We start from the raw sequence: 17,717 nt of genomic DNA on the forward strand, positions 1-17,717 counted from the left end.
TAACCTGTACCAACTTGTTGAGGTGAAATGGTAAATTATACAGAAGGTACTTCCATGGCTTATAAAATATTTGTTGCTTTTGAACTGAAACAGTTGCAGTTAAGTCGTAATACCCTGACCTGCGGTCAAGATGTTTTGACCCTGCCATTTTGAACTACTAGATATTCTGAGCTTGCTGTTTTGACCCCAGAACATTTTGACACTATATCAATGGATAAAACATTTTGATCAAAACTATATAACTATTGAGAAATGTTTTTGCCAAGAAAAATTTCATGGAATGAATGCCATTATGTCAATATAATTTTCTGATTTTTCTATCCAACATAATAATAAAATTGTTTCTCATTTTCATATTAAATTTTTTACTGTACTGATTTTCTTCCCATGAGACCAGTTCTTTTCAATTTAAATTTTACAATGAAGATTTTATATATCAAATTTTCTCTTGTTCATACCAAATATTATTAATTGTCGCTTACACCACTGTGTGTTCTCTTTTGTGGCCATTGTTTCTTTAACTGACTCTCCCAGGTCAGATTTTCCTGTTCTCAATTTTACTACAAAGTTTTAAATGTTGCAGTTTAATTTTTATTATTTCTATGAACTATGAGCATGAACTGGTGGAAAACGATTGCCGGTTCATATTAATTGCTAGAGTATTCTTGATAGCCTCCATCCAGTTCTCTTTTACGTATTTAGAATTGCATGATTATTTAGGTGAGTTCTATAGAATTGCCAATTTAATGACTTAGTGCCAAATGCAAGACATCCTGCTTAGTCTGGGCTGCGCCTGGAACAGTGACTGTCTCTATGGTAGCAGCCGGGAAAGATTTTTAGCAGTTCTGGACTGGATCAGAAGCATACATGGGGGCCACCAAATCCCCACATTTAGAGATACCCACACTCAAGATATACTTTCTTAATTTGTTTTGACTATAATTTTTTTTTCTTAAAATATCCTTTTTTGGTGGAAGATAATTAACCTCAGCCTCCTGCAAATTATATAGTTTCTCTTGTTGGCAACTGATTTAGTTTGATGGGAAAAAAAATCCTGTGAATTGTTGCTTTGTTCTTTTTTTTTTTTTTTAAATTGTTGACTTATTCTTGGCTTACATTCATCTTTCAACCTGGCAAGCAACTTTTGATGAATAATCATCATTATGAAAATAAAAGAAATAACATCCAACTCTTAATTTTTTACAACCAAGAAGCACACTCTAGATGTTCTTATTTTGGTTTTGACTGAGAGCACTGATGTTGCAAAGTGTTTTCCCATGAGACATTACAAAGTGTTCAGTTTTGTGGACGGTTAGAATAACCTCTTTGTGATCGCATACTACTTTAAATAGGGCTGAGGTCATTAAGTCATTTTCCTACCAGCTTGGATTCTCTAACCCATGACCTAAGAAAGCAAGAAGGGAAAAACAGCATGAAACAAGCAATTGTTTACATAGCACCTTTTAAACAAGAATCTTCAATAATTCCCTAAATGCACATTTTGTTTAATAATTAAAGCCATACTTTATGTTCCTTTCAGAGTGACTCAGTTAAGACCCTGTCTTCAGCTACTTATCCAAAAATTCTAATGGAAGAAAATATTTTATTTGAAAGCAGCATGTCATTAAGATAGCATACTTTTACTTTGTACTAGTCTACTTTTCTTTAAATATGAACAAAGGAAAGGGGAAAAACTAATTGAAAACAGACTATGGTTGACAAAAGCTTAGTGAGAAAGGATCACAGTGGAGCTTAAAACCTTAGAGAAGTTATCCATGATGGAAAAAGAGTATCTCACCACCTGACTTCACCATTTCCCACTGCTTTTGCTTGTAAATGCAGATGGCAAACAATGACATAATTGAGTTGTTAATCAACATTTAGGTCACAGCTTCTCTCTAAATAAAGGTCATTTCATATAACCTCGACTTTAATGCTACCCAAATACGGTTTTCCCCAACCAGGCCCAAGCACTATATTAGAATAGGGCAGCCACTCTGCGAATATACATATGTACTTAATGACTGGTTTCTATTAAAAGAGAGCAGAATCACCAGTGTGTCATTTGGATTTCTACAGAGCATGGAGAATCCTATGCAGGGCAAAGGACACTTGATATTCAGAGGGAGTGAGTGTTGAACAGAATCTCAGAATATATTGAAAGTAACGTTTATTTATTTGACATAAAATAAGTTTGTCGCCCTTGACTTTTTGATTTGTAAAATATGAAGAATTTTACAAGTTGACTCCCACAATTCCTGTCCTAAACTGTAGGCGATTTCCCCTCCCACCCATGTCGTTTACCTTTTTACCCCCAGCTGCTTAGAGTTTTCTTGCTGTAAGGATAGTATTTACTGTCTTACTGGAACAAGGATGCTGGTAATTTTAAATTTCTCTGGCTTTTAACTTGTGACATTATCATCCTGCTCCATGTCTGTTTTCTTATAGATTTTAGATTTATGACATCCCAAGATGTCTTTATGGACTGTTGTTTTTCCCTCTGTGTTCTTCCTTTGGTAAAATGTAGAAAAAATATTCAAAAGCAGGGAGTTTAGGAAAAGAAATAAACCACAAATCTAGGTTTCTGATGGTTTCTGATAAATCTTAATGAATGTGTATCATAATCAACATTAAGTTCAACAATGTTTTTATTGTCTAAAAATGACAACCCAAACCAGTTCAGCTTCGAGCATGTTAAAAACTCAAATATGTTACTAAAATAAATACTAACCAACTGTGTCAAAATTAGAGTAAGGCAAAAGAATCACTTGCCTTGGAGACAAAATTTAAGGGGGCATCAAAACAAAAAATACCTCAGTAATCAAGATAAATAATATTCTAATGCAATATTTAAAAAAATTAATGCAAAAAATTAATGATGACCAAAATATCAGAATTTTAAATAAAGATGGGATCAGTAGCAGTGCCTTGCTAAGCTGTATTGGAGCTTTAGGCAAAAATAAAAATCAATAATATCGATCCTATCTTTAGGTAGGATTTTGATTTTTTTATCACAGATTTTTTGCATTAATTTTCATTGATTTAAATATTGCATTAGAATATTATTTATCTTGATTACTGAGCTTTTGAGTGCCCCCTTAAATTCTGTACCTCAGCCAAGTACCCTAACTTAACCTTGCCTTAGTCCAGGCCCTGCTAACCAGACTGGCAGTGGTTAGGGTAATAAGATAGCATGGCCCCTCCTCTAAAAATGTTAATTCAAGGAGGAAAATATTTATAGTTTCGATTAAGTCTAGTTACTACCATTGGTCAACCAACATCCATAATTTTAGCCCTGGTTTGGCATAGTCTCAATTAGAAGATATTTTGCAGATCTAAAAATAGAAATCTCATCTTTTCGTTAATTATCCAGAGGCATCATGAGAATTCATTACATTAAAAAAAAAAAAAAAGGATTGCTTAAGAAAACTCATCTAGTTCAATTCATCAAAATGTTCTCCTTCCACGGTAGCTTCCTCTGGCTCTTTCTCTACTAGTCTTGGTAGGAGAGGGTCTGTGGGGCTTCTTCCGGTATTCCACTTTTGTCCACCCTCCTTCACTGACTTTGTTCTCTTCGCTGGCTCCTGAGGCAGTCTCAGGGTGCGAAGGCATCCCCGGTATGGTCCTGGATTGTTGGTGGTCATTTGGACTTCGTTTGAAATCGGGTGACTGATGTGTATTGGGTGCTGACTGATTAACTCTGCAGAATTTTCCAGAATATCTCTCTCTGGAAGACGTGGAATGCTGACTCTTTCCACTGTACCGTCCTCTAGGAGAAGAACTGTGAGATACACTACCACGATCGTATTTATTCCTACTTCTACCCGCGTATCGAGCCCTCTCTGAAAAATTGTCAGTAGTAAGACTGGAAAAGCCACTGTCTCTGGAGTTGAGATGTAGAGAAGAGAAGTTTTTGGTCAGTCCATACTGAGTAGGAGAGGAGCTTCTAGACTGGTTTATAGGCGTAATCTCCTGATACTTAATGGGCACCTGGGTCCGCCTCACAGCAGCAGCGTAGGAATCCTGGTTGTGGAAGTACGGAAAGAACTGTGACCCCAGAATCGGATTGCTCTGGGAACGTTGTAAAGAAGTGTTGGATGCAATCTGCCGCATCCTCAGAGTGTCTAACCACTGGCAATCAGCACCTGCAGAAGAAATGGAAATGAGCGTCTTTTAATCCACAGCAAAGCTGCATGCCTAATTCATAAGCCTGACTACGGATAATTCAAGCTTGTTTGGGGTGCTCTAAGCTTTACCATTCATAGAAATCCCAGGCTAGGTATAAGGATATTTACTGTATTATTTATAAATACTTTTTAAAAAATGAGGGGATTTACACTTATTGAGCATATGCTAAATGCTTGAGGTTGTTCTATATGCTTTAATTACATTATCTCATTTATTTTTCTCAGGTAAATACTAATAATCTTATTCTATAAAGAAGGAAGCTGAAGCTTGGGAGGTCAGGTAACTGGCCCTAGGTCATTCAGCTAATAGTTCCAGGTCCTTCCGCATCTAAATCCCATCTTCTTCCCACTTAGCCATGTTGTCACTTCTAGAATTTGCTGCTTAAGTATGTTTAGGTGGTAGGGGCATGTTTACTAAACAAAAGGCCTTTTGCCATTCAGCACTTTTGAAAACTCAAGAGCCCTAAATGTAGATAAAAGAAATTGAGTTACAACAGTCGAGACAGCTAGAGATTGCTTGGAAGAAAGTTCATGTCTCCGGAGAAGACTCTTGAGTTTCAGGAATAAGAAAACAATTTTTTTTTTTCTCGAAAAATGAAGTTTCATGGCAAACAAGAAGTTAAACTAAAATGGTCAATTAACAAGAACCATTTAGTAAGCAAGTTCCTCACAGCCAGAACATTTTGTCTTCCTCAGGGTCTGAAGTATGTTACCCATGTTCTTGAGTTCCCTGGTGGTCCTCCCTGAGCATCTCTGGTCCTGCTTATCAGATAGAGCTTCTGGAGAGGACAGAGTGTGCTCACTTCTCTCTGCCAGCAAGTAGCCTCTCTCACTGCTCTAGACAGGTTGCTCACACCTCTGAGGTAAATGACTGATTTAGATACAGGTGACCTGTTGTGTCCAGACAGTCCTCACAGCCCTCATTCAACCACAATGTCTTCTTTCCTACACCTTGACTTCTGAATTTTAGCTTCCAACAGAGCCCTGATTTTGTTCAATGTCTAGCCCCCTTCATAGAGCCACGTGAGCCGGGGAAGCTGACCATATTCTGGCTTTAGTGACAGACTGATTCATCCAAGCCAGATGGAGTGATGTCACATTTAGGAATAGACATGTTGCTCAGTTCTGGCAAAAGCAACGTGAGGGGTAGTCTGCTGGGGGTTTCTAGGCAAGTCTTTCTCACTCCTAAACATGAGAACAGGGAGGGATTGATCTCTTATTTCCTCTGGGCATTGCCCTATCTTTATGTGATGAATGTGAACGTGAGAGGCGCTAGGATGAGGGAAAAGGCAACATACTGAGGATGGCAGAGTGGAAAGAAGGAAAGGTTCATTCCCTGTTTTTAATGTGGCTGAGCCGGCTTATCTTATTGCACCTGGAACCCAGACTACCTTTGGACTTCTTGTTATGGAAGATAATAAATTTTATTGTAGTTAAAAACCATGGTTTAAGAACTTTAGAGTGCCCATGAATCACCTGGAGGGTTTATTAAGATGCAGAGTGTGGTCCCTACCCCCCCTCCTCCCCTTTCTGATCCAGCAGGTCTGGAGTGGCCTTGAGAATTTGCATGTCTAACCAGTTCTTGTTTATCCTGAGGTTGCTAGTCCTGGGACCACATTTTCGTCCACTGGAAAGCAGCCAGTTGAAATTGGATTTACTGTTACTTGCAGCTGAAAAATACATTCTAACTAATCCAGGTGGTGTCTTCTGAGCTTTCACATCAAAAGGGAAAAAGAAATACAAGGAGGAAGGAAGGGAGGCAAACTAGCTAAAACCGGAGGAAGTTAAAGGGAGGTCAATCCTTCCTTTTATCCTGTAATCTCTCTAGTTAATAAACAGAGGAAAAGGTTTATCCAAAGCCATACCACTGGGAGATTGAAGGGCACTGACTATTCCTGTGTACACTCAGAGAAACAATGTGCTTTTTCCTAAAAGATTTAGATTTATGAAAAGTAGAGGACACCTACTAGATATCTACCCATTGCCCTCTTTTGGGAATGTCTGTGCCCTCTCTCCACCCACATAATTATAGCATCCTACACTGTATGTCCTCACCACCTCCTACTACTTCCCCCTGTTGATACGGTTAATTGGTCCAGAGGAGAATGCTTGAAAAAAAATGGCACCAATAAGTCTTACCCCTGGGAATCTGGAATTGAGACTGGCAACGTATCTCTTTGGTGATTCAGGAGGTAGTGGGATTTGAACTATGTAAAACTTGGAAGCAACTGGCAGCTATTTTGTGTTGTGAATTTGTGAAAAAAATGCCAGCTTTAAGTACAAGAGAAAAATACAGCAAAAGTGGAGAGAGAAGACCTCTACAGATTTCAAGTGAGGGTTGTTGTATGGATCAAAGGTGCTATACGGATCAAATGGGACGAGGGCTATGAAAGCCCTACAGAAGTAAAATGTGCCTTATAAATGTGCATTTTTTGGGAGGGGAAAATTATTATTGTAAGAAGGCCTTAAAGACATGATAGTTGGCATGCAACACAAGATTGTTGAATCAGCAGATAAAAGAACTTAGAAACAGAGTGCCTCCTGAGAGAGAACCTAGTGAGGGTCCACACTTACTCTATGGGTTAATCATGTGTAGAGAAAGTATGCCATAAGAGATGCTAGAAAATGTTTGTGGCAGGGAAGCCTTGATAAAAACTCAAGCCCAATCATAGTAGTCAGAATATCTTCTTGTGATTAATTGTGAAAGAAAATAACCAAATCAACTGTGTTGACAGAGGAAGGCAGGTCCAGCATGCTGTCAAAGAATCTGATAGTGGAGGACATGTAAGCTAGGCTCTCATAACTCAGTGACGTTAGCCATCAGTGTACTTTGTTTCCATGGCTTCTCAGGTATATTTTCCTAATGGGAAAATAATGCACTGATCAGAAAACACATAATTCTGGTTCTTTTTGGCAAGTGTACTTCTCATAGTAAAAAGTGGATTGCATGGGAGTTTACGAATCCATCTCCCATGTGTTTGTTAGCTTGGTTCAGTCCCACAGAGCCTAATTCCAGGTTATATTAGAGCTTCTGGACCTACAAAGGTGAAGGTCAGAATCTCCCAAATCTACCAATGACCAATTTACGAGCAAGTCAGCTGACCTTCCTCCATGTTATTTCTCAATTGTTTCTTTATACCATCTGTGATTACTATTACCACTGTCCATCATACACATTTCATGTTTTCTCTTCCTCTATCCTCCCTTACCTTTATTTTTCCTTTCCCTCCACATCCCTCCCTCCCCACGTCATTCCTGTGCTTTGATGTATCCGTGGTGTTCAGAACTCAAGAAGTTGCCCCAGTGGTAGCAGTGTCTTCATAGGTATGTTTGCTGAACATTGAAGGAGATTCATATCTTTATCTACAATTTTGGAAACTAAATATATCTATGTAAATAGACATACATATTTTTATTTACCAATATAACAATAATCAATCTTTACCTTTTATCATAGTTATCCAATATTGAAATTTATAATATGCTCATATTTATAAGTCCATAAATACTACTCTCCATATAATCTGTTTATAAAACCAATATTCTAAAGATAGAAGGAGGTATTACATTAGAAAGCTACATGTCTTCACAGACTGGCACTCGTCCCCAGTCTGAGAATTTGGTACTTAAGTGTTTGGAATCTAGTCTAGCACACATCTAACTTACTTGAGTCAGACCTACTTCCAGGGTTGCCCTCTGAGTTGGGGAATAATGTCTGAATGGCCAGTTGGACAGCCTTCACTTCATCCTGAGGTTTCACGCTATTCCACTGAATTGCATGGACATGTTTCGTGCTTTTTGGAGTTCTAACATCGCTCTGTAAGAAAAAAAGAGTAACCCATGACCAAACATACGCACGTTTATAAAGTAGAAAGGAAAGAAAAATTGGGTTATTATATAACTTCAGTTTAACTCCTTAGAACACTCTCATAATGCATTAGTTGAAATATTAGTAAAGTTTGCCTAAACATGATAATTTGATTAAAAGGAAAAGTTAAACCACTTTATTCCAGATTACAGCACTTTGTTCTTTAGTGGATTATAGTCATTACAAATGTGGCTGTCTTCTCCTGGAATTTATTATATTCAGCAAATTTTAACTTACCTCTCTATTTAATAAAAAATGAAAAACAATTTCTTCTGTTTTGGTACTTGAAAACAGACATTTTGTTTAATAAATAAAAATCTGACCACCATGTTTTACCCAAGGCTGCCTCTGATCATCATCAGTCTGGGTGGCTGTGGGTAGCCAGGTGGGACTCATTACCCCCATGGGGTGTGCAGGGCAACAGATGCAAAAGTGAGACAAGACAGTTGAGAATAAGGATTTGAAAAAGACACACCATGTCCTTGTCTTGAGACTTCCCTAATCACCAGGTGTCACAAATCAGAGGAGATTAAAGAGCCTCTCAGGATTCAATAAGGTGAGGAAATATGTTTAAAAAGCTCTGAAGTGACAGTGACAGACACCAGTGGCATATCCTCATGGAGTCTGAGTTGAAGAAGAGGAGGAGGAAGGAGAGAGAGAGGAAAGGAAGAAAAGAATGTGGCATGGTGTGTCTCCAGAACGGACTGAGGCCTGCAGAGATGACACTTGGCTGAGTCAGTAAAAAGAGGGCTTTTCCTGGGTGGTGGGGACTGGTCAACAGGCTCTAGAACAGTCTAGATTCCAAGTCCCTCAAGAGCAATCAACCTCTTTTAGGTTTTACAACCTGCAAGCAACACTTTGACAATGCTGTTTCTCAGGTGCCTCATCCCTGATAAGCTATGCACCTTGCTGGTGAGGATAAATGGTTGCTGTCATGTTATCAGCTTCCAGCATCAGGTCACCCTGGAGAAGTGGACTGGCCAGGGTTTAGAATTCTAATGCTGCAAAGCCAAACTCTGGTGGCTCAGACGACTATCACAATGCAGCAGCGCATAAAGTCCAAGATGAGGCTGACTTTCTATGTCTTACTGCTGGGAAAAGAACAGATAAGACAGTCAGAGGACCTGGGTGGAACTCCACCAGCAATGTCACTGATGTCTCAAACCTGGGGGCTTCCTTTCATCCCTCCTAGACAATTTCTGTAGCTGCCAAATGAAGATAATGCTATCTATCTTTTGGTATTTACACAAGGTAAATGAGATATACCAGGTGTAAGCTTCTCTTACAGTGCCTACGTCAGGGTGAATCCTTATTGTTTCTTGAATGAATAACTGAATGAATGAATGAATGAATGAATGAAAAGCACGTCCTATTGATAGTAGATGCATTCTAATATCTACCTGGGTGCCAAGACTATAACTGTTCCCCTTCGCCCCATTCCCACAAGGTTTCTCTACTTTGTATGTTCCACCAGCCATGAAGATCTTGCTGATTTTCAAAACAAAATTAGATTATTTAAAGCAGTAGGCTGCCTAAAACACCCCAGTGGCTCCCCACTGTGCTTATAGGTAAATCAAACTCCTCTCCTTAGGTGTGAGGCTCTATGATTCAGCCCCTCCTACCTCTCTAGCCATCTCTGTACCTCAGGAACTTGTACTTGCCTTTCCTCTGCTGTTTCTTGCTGCCTCCTTCTCAGAGGAGATGTCCTTGGTCGCATAACCTCGTGCTCAAGTCTCACTATTTTCCGGTTAGCACTGGTCACTCTCTGACATTATGAGTTAGTTACCTTTTAATTATCTATCTTCTCCCCCAAAAAACACAATGGAAAATAAGCTTCAAGAGAGTATAAATTCAGTCTATCCTAACTACGGAACAGTATCTGTCAGGAGGTATTTCCTAAACATATGAATTTTAACGACATTTTAAAAAAGCTTTTGTAATTTTCCATATATAAAATCTATGGAATCTGCTTTTGATAGTACACCAACCTCTCCCAGGTGGTAGCAGAAGTTGTGTCTATCTTCGTGAAGAATCACTGATCCACCCTCACCCCTAAACTCTATAAGCAACAAGAAAGTAAAGCTCTGTTTTGGTCACTGTTAGGGATTTCCACTCTGACACGTGCCAAAGGCGCTCAATCATTAACTGATGAATGAACGAATTACCACTTCAATCTCTATACAGGTAAGTGAATCCTGTTCTCTCTCCTTCCTAACACTTTGTTAGAGTAATTATATTGATCAGCTTATATTCATATTGGTTAAATAGTATCTCTTCCAATAAATTTTAAGGACTCTGTGGGAGCAAATAAATCCCTATCAAGAAACTGAGGGTAAAGCCATCGGCCCCTTCATCCCACCCTGCCCCAAGCTTACCTCATATGTGACAGTACATTCTACAGTCTGATTTTCCATTATTCCTAGAATCCACTTCTCCATTACAAATGGGGGCTGAAAAACAAAAGTTAGGATGTTGTAGTGCCATAATACAGCCTGCCCTGATACAGGGTGTGCTCCTCTGAGGCCAGCTGTGCCATACACAACTGGAAAATAGGCATAGTTTCAGATTATCGCGGAGGTCATGCTGCTCCACATGTAATTACAACACAGTAATGTTTGGGATTTTGGTTTTCGTAAGACACTCTTTCGTATACTTGTAAACAGCTAGTCTTGGTCTCCCACAGTCTTTTCTTTTCTGATGTATCCCTCAATCCTATTATTAGGTCTGTAATTCATGCTAATGTTTGAAACATCAGCAGAAAGCTTTCTCACAATAAAGAGAAACCCTTAGCAATATGAGACTCAGAAGTGCCTTCCCTGAATGCAAGCAGTGGCTGGTTCAGTGGCTTCCACAACCACACTGCTTTCCAATATATTGGACTATCTGGCCAAGCTGTGCATGCAAATAAAACCATGGAGACACTTTCCCACTATATTAAAACAAAGGATTAATAAAGAAGCCTATGCCTTGGATCCTATTTTAATTCTGAAGAAAGTAGCTGTATTGGAAGTGAATCTCCACTGTCCACCCACCTTACCCATCCCTCCCTTCATTTCAGGTTAAAAGGCTGCTGACTGGCTGTGAGCAGGGTACAAAGCCAATGCAGCTAAGATTTAATGGGGTTTGTTTGTTTAATTATGATCGTTATTGTTTCTGTTGGTGTTAAAAAGTTCTACATATTTTGAACGGTCTGGCCCCATGCTATTTTTCCTATACGCCCTGTTAATGTTGGTGTGTGACTTTTGCACATGTGTCCTCAGGAATGTATATATGACATTATAGCAGAAACACCTGTATTCAGTTTTATAACCACACCCTGTTATTTCTGCCGTGAGCAACTGCCTTCTGTCAGCAAGCAGGCAATAGCTTAGATTTTGCTTTTAAATGACACTGAGGCAATGAACTGGAACAAGTAGGGAGGAGAGAAGTACCTGTCCAGTTTTCAAGACTTCAAAACAATACGTCCCAACAAAATAAGGGAAAGTTCAACCCAGATCATAACCTTTACAGATAAGTAACACCATTAAAATAACCTGGTTACGCAGGGAAATCCAACAATGAATATCAAATCAATCTACTTGATGAACACACTTGTAAATTAAAAGAACTTGGGTGTTTAGCAATTTTATGCCTGGGAAGGGAACACATTTGCAAGTCTAATGCTGTGGCTTTGAAGACTCTTTTCACTTCCCCGCTTGTGTTATGTACCCTGCCTGGTTCTCCTTTGCTACCAACCCCATTTTCTTCACTGAAACCAAATACGCAGTTAATAGTGTATCAGAGTTAATGGCTCATGTGAAGTTCAGGGTGACTGTCCCATTGACATCATGGTTATTTACCTGAAGTTGTTGACCTTTTACAATCGAAGTCTCAGATGCATTTTTTCAGTGTGACTGGAATGGCGTTAATTTTTTTTCCATTTTGAGGAGAAGCTAAGCATTTCTTTACGTCTTTCTTCAGTGTTTTAATGGGCTTGCTTCTACCATTGATCATAAAGAAAGAACATGCTCTCTCTGGCCACTCTGGGAATTCATAAGCATGAACTCCAGCAAGCCATGGAGACTTCAACACGTGCCCTCATGAATAACCTCATGGCAGTCCTTCCAGAAATTGAATACAACCAAGAAAGCCTTCCTCCTTACAAGTTTTCAAAGTTTAAAATGACTCGAAATTCAAGGTAAATATTTTCATCTTTAGCATTCTCTTTCCTTTAGTAAATGACAGAATAAGCATCAAGAAATGTAGGAAAAAAATGAAATGACACTTTCTGTAGTACTTTTTAGTTCATACGGCATAAGTGGAATTTTAACAAAAAACTATTATGATCTCAATCTGCTAAATAAAATGTGCCTTTCAACAGCCAGCTTGAGGCTGAGCTGATGTGAGCATCGACAGCACAAAAGCACACTGCTGGGGTATTTTAATGTCTTTGTTTGATATCCATGAATTCAAAAAAGCTTTTAAGCTGTAAATAGAACCCTACCTTTGTCATCTTTAAAATCTCTGCATCAGGTAGGTTAGTGTTGAATGTCACATCTTTGATGTAGGTTATTGCAATTTCATCCCCATCCATCTCCATATACATTTTCCACTTACAATCCTGGAATTAAAAACAAAATTATAGAATTTGAGAAAGTGAAACAATTTTTTTTTAGTCTCAATGTTTTATAACACATGAAGTATTCTAAATGAAGTATTATTGGGGTGTTTTCTTTCCTCTTTTTTCAATAAAAGGACATGAAATTAAATCTCTTTATATAGCTAAATAACCCCCAGTTAGGGCAGTCTTGAAACATAATTTATCAACTTAAGTGTTCTATTATAGGAGTTGCAAACTCAAAATCCTAAAGGGGTCAGGCAGATAATAAAAATGAGTAAAGCCAGGCAGTTTCATTATGGTGCCTTAAATTGTAATCTTTCAAAATCGACCCATTTATGTATTAAACATCGTAGGAATATTTTTTTCACTGACACAAAGGGATATGGTTTTCCTACTTTTTTTTTTTGAAATAATAAGGCCCTTTTGATTACCTTTCACTTTTCTAGAATTGATAATGACATGGGTTTGAGAAAGAACTTAACTTCCTCTTAACAGGAAGAAAAACAATACTGCAAATGTGATGATGTATGGCCACTGATAATTGGCCTAAGTATTGGGAAGTTATGGAGAGGATAAGGGACTCTGGGGAACTAAAGGGTCACTGCCTTAAAGGGACAACCACCATTCACATCTATTGATTGTCCCCATGAGGGAATATGAGCCCAGCCTTGCTAGGTCGGTAATGTTTCATGAAAGGCTGGATATCTGGATTTTTATATGAAATCTCTTGATTTTTCAAATGATGTTAATTGAATTTCCAGTAAAAGCATCATATAATGAAAACGTGCTTTGCACCATTAGTAACCAGGGCAATGTAAATTAAAATCACACTGAGATACCACTATATACCCAGCAGATGGTTAAGATTGATAATATCAAATGTTGGCCAGGATTTGGAACTACTGGTTTGCTGGTGGGAGTGTAAATGGTACAGTCGTTTTGGAAAAGTTTTGGTAATTTATTATAAAACTAAATATGCACCCATTCTGTGATCCAGGAATTCTAATCCTAGGTATTTACCCAAGGGAAATGAAAAAAGACTTGTACAGTATTGTCCTGAGCAGCTTTCTCATAATAGCAAAAAAAAAAAAAAAAAAAAAACACACACAAAAACAAAAACGAAACAAAAAAACCGAAAACAGGCCAGTGTTCAGCATAGGAGGGGGATAAATTGTGGTATAATCAGTCATAGAATGGAGTATTACCCAGCCAGACAAAGGAACAAATTACTGATGCATGCAACGACATGGATAAATCACAAAAACATTATAGTGAATGAAATTCTTATACAAAAAGAACATACTGAGAATTCCATTTATGTGTCTTTTTAGAACAGACAAAACCAATCTCTGGAGGAAAAAAACCCAGAAGAGTGGCTGCTTCTGCAAATGAGAAGAGGCTGCGAACAGGCACGAGGGAACTTTCTAGGGTGCTGATGCTCTGTTGATAGGGGTTTGGGTTATACAGGTGTATGTATTTGTCAAAACTCAGCAAAGGTATACTTAAGACATGTGCGTTTCTTATTGAACTCTAGCATACTGAAATATTTAGAAGGAAGTATACCGATACCTGTAAATTACTTTGAAATACATAAAAAATAAGGATTGACAGATGGTTAAAAGGATAGATAGAGGGACAGATATGTGATAAGGCAAGTAGAGTAAAATGTTAATAATGGAATCGTGGGGGTGGGTGTATGAAGGTTCACTGCAAATTTTTTTTTAACTTCGCTGTATGAAAAATGTAATAATAAAGATGTTGGGGGCTAAACACTGTGGATGTAATTAAAAGGAAAAATCAACCCTTGTCTTTGTATCAGATTTGACCCCTGGACCATAAATTCACCTTCTCCCTTATATTCTTTGAAGAATGAAGGATTCTGAAAGATCAAGGATAATGTACTGAGCATTTTACATGCTGAAACTAGAAAATGCTGTCCTAGCAGTAGACCTGGACTGTTTCACGAGCAAGCCCAGACAGAATTATTATGGAAGAGCACTAACAAAGAGACTGTTGAAAACCTCTTGGCTTAAACAGGAAGCTGGGGGAGAATGATGTTTTAGGAAAGCTTCTAGACAAATTACAGAGCCAAGGAGGGCCCAGGCCCGAGGGGACTGACCCCTTTTGCCCAGCCACACTCACAAGATGGAGAGCCAATTAATGAAGGAAAAGGTCTATTTAATAACATGAAAACCCAGCTCTTGGCTAACATCAGTCAAATTAGTCACTCAGAATTGACGAATCTCTCAGTATTTCTTTGTTTTGGAGCCACTGCTACCCCAGCAACCTGGGCCTGGAGATAACTGTGCCAGATAATGATTCTTCGGAGTGATGAAGGCCTTTCCCTGAAACAGCCAGGGCCTCCCCTGGGCAGTGGCTGAAATAAAAAAGCCTTACAAAAGCTGAGTTTACTTAGTTCTGTTTGCTTTGCCTGCCAAGTTTTAGAATTAAGTTTGCCAAAAGCACAGTTTAAAAGACCTTGAACCGAGTGCAAATGCCCGGCACCCTCTGCTTTGCTCTCCCACGTTACCCCCGCGTGTGCCTCCAAGACCTCGTGTCCCAAAGTACACACGCTCAGAGGGGCTCTATGGTGAGAGCAGGCTGACGGGAGGGACTCATAACTGTGGGGTGCTCATTGTGCTCTGGGCATGTCGCCGGGTATGTACACAGTGCTATTTTATTTGATATCCATAATGACCTTGCAAGTCAGGTTTATTTCCCTATTAGGCGAGTGAGAAAAATAAGTCTCAGACAGATTAAGGAATATTCCTAGGGTTTCTGGGCCACTAAGTGGTAGAGGTGGGATTGTAACACTGCAAGGCAGCCTGGCTCCGAAGTTGGAGACACCAGCTGGGAGGGGCGGCAGGGAGGCCTCGCGGACGGCTTCCGGAACTCCAGGATGCAGCCAGCTACTGACGACAGGCAAGAGGGAGAAGGACCAGAGAATATTTTGGTAATATGACACACACACACAAAAAAGCTAGAAAATCAGACCGTGCCAACTGCGTTTTTGTTCCCCAAAGTCCGACTTGGAGAAACACAGATTTACATAATTGGGTTACAGACATGTTACTTTTAAAATTCTCCTTTTACCTGAACTATAAAAGAAGATAGCTACAGAAGCAATAAAACTATAATCAAAGAAGTTATAAGACAAGGGAGGCATTATCCATTCATTAAGAACCAGGTACTGCTTGTTACAAAGCTGAGTTAGAAAGAAAGAGAATACACAACATTTGCCTGAATTATTGACTTAATCTGTAATTGCCCTGCTGTTTAACTCTTAGGTATTTTCAGGGCATCTATGGTTAAATTATTATCCAGTTAAGAAAAGTAATCCACAAGTTAATGAAATTCTTTAAATTCTGCTCAAGTTCAAATTACTCTAAGGTATGCTGGGTATTTTTGTTACCCAGTGAGTCAGGTGTCAGTGAGCATTCTTCACAACCATCAGGATTTAAATAAGTTACTGAATCTTACAGGACCCAATTCTAGATGAGATACCATGTGATGATTAAATCAGTAATATCACTAAAAGGAACAATTCCACATATTTATAAACAAACCTAAAATAGGATTTTACATGCACGATTTCTATCTTTTCAGTTTCTTGGTAGTGACAGGGACCAGGTAATGGGAACATGGACTCGTTTTAAAAACTGCTCACTTTTACCCGGTGGACTATTGATTTTGGCTTGATGTGAGTGACAGAAACGTGGGTATTGATTTTTGAATCGGAAACATTCAAGAGTCACGTGGGACGTCTGTGAACGACTCTCAGTCCTGACAGGCATAGATCAAAAGCAGATAACTCTGTATTCTGAGAGAGCCCATGGGGCCTCAGAGGATTCCTTTTCCAAAACCATTTTGCCTTCGGTGGTCTGAAATGGCCCTGTTATTCACTCATTGGGTTTAAGGTGTTGACGATTCCTATTAAAATGAAAATAATATAGAAAAATATCCAAGCCGTTAGTGGGGGAGCAGCAGAGGGAGAAGATGATAGATCCCAAGTTTAAAGTCTAATGACCTGAGCTTGAATTCCAGTTTTGTCACTCCCCACCCCCACTGCCAACCTTAGCCAAGTTATGCAACCTGTCCGAACCTCGGCATTCTTTATTCACTAGTAGGTCATTGTATCGTATGAGGATTAAATGAGATAATGTAAATAAAGTACCCAGCACTGTGCCAGAGCCAAATTAGGAGCTTAAAAAGCAGTGATTATCATTCTCACCAATATTGGTAACCAACAGAGCTCCGATTTATTATTGGACTAGCTGGCCCATCATCTAGCAGCAACCTAAGGGAATGCGCTGGAAAGTAAGTGAGCTTTCATAGGCAGGCAGGTATAAAGAGTGTCTAGAATAGGGATCTGGCCAGATGAGGATGCTTGGGTCAGAGCATCTGTTTTTTGTTTTTTGTTTTTTTCCAAATTGAATATTTTATTAACATTGTTGTTGTCTTTGTCAGGGCATCTATCTTGGGCAGAAATTTGGAGATACAAAATAGCTCTGGTGTCAGGAAATGATTAGGGCTGAAAAAGAAGGTACAGCCAGGTGGCAACATAATGGCTGGTTTTATGAAATAAATAGAAGAAAGAAGAAACTTGTTATTTTCTTACATAGGTGGATTATATAACAACACTAATCCTGCCCTTTCCTGTGTCAACAGATTCTGATGCAGTCCTACCAACAGGAACATCAAACATCTGGAGGTACAATGGCTATGGAATGTGATTGACAACCAGAGAGAGCCTTATCGCAGATGTGGAAACTGAAGCATAGAAAGATGCGGTAATTTAACCAAGATTCACGCAGATAGCAAGTGGCGGCATTCAGAATTGAACCAAAGTAGCATATTGGTGCTATGAGAGCACCAATTTTTTTCCCTCAGCCTTTTCTGAATCCTAAACTATCAAAAAGTAAGAATTACAATACAAAGGAATTCCATCTTCCAAAGTCAACAAATAGTCCAAATTACCTTGGTGAATTTCTTTAAAAGGCTCCATGGCAGAGATGGAAATACTGTCTCTCAAACAAGTTTAACATAGCCAGTTCTCCCCTCC

At 38.9% G+C, this 17,717-nt stretch overlaps 1 protein-coding gene across 4 annotated transcripts in view; it reads right to left on the minus strand.

Moving 5' to 3' along the window:
- Positions 1-1,583: 1,583 nt before the first annotated feature.
- MAP3K20 (mitogen-activated protein kinase kinase kinase 20) overlaps positions 1,584-17,717 on the minus strand; it is a 155,231-nt gene continuing 139,097 nt past the window's right edge. For all 4 annotated transcript variants that reach the window (XM_016135014.2, XM_036237903.1, XM_016135000.2 and 1 more), the window contains exons 17-20: positions 12,539-12,655; positions 10,431-10,505; positions 7,854-8,004; positions 1,584-4,145 (exon numbers count right to left, since the gene is read on the minus strand). In XM_016135014.2, coding sequence (XP_015990500.1) covers positions 3,448-4,145; positions 7,854-8,004; positions 10,431-10,505; positions 12,539-12,655 — 1,041 coding nt within the window. In that variant the 3' untranslated portion in view covers positions 1,584-3,447. The remainder of the gene's footprint in view (positions 4,146-7,853; positions 8,005-10,430; positions 10,506-12,538; positions 12,656-17,717) is intronic.

This window comes from Rousettus aegyptiacus, unplaced genomic scaffold, assembly GCF_014176215.1.
Source record: "Rousettus aegyptiacus isolate mRouAeg1 unplaced genomic scaffold, mRouAeg1.p scaffold_m13_p_2, whole genome shotgun sequence".
NCBI lineage: Eukaryota > Metazoa > Chordata > Mammalia > Chiroptera > Pteropodidae > Rousettus > Rousettus aegyptiacus.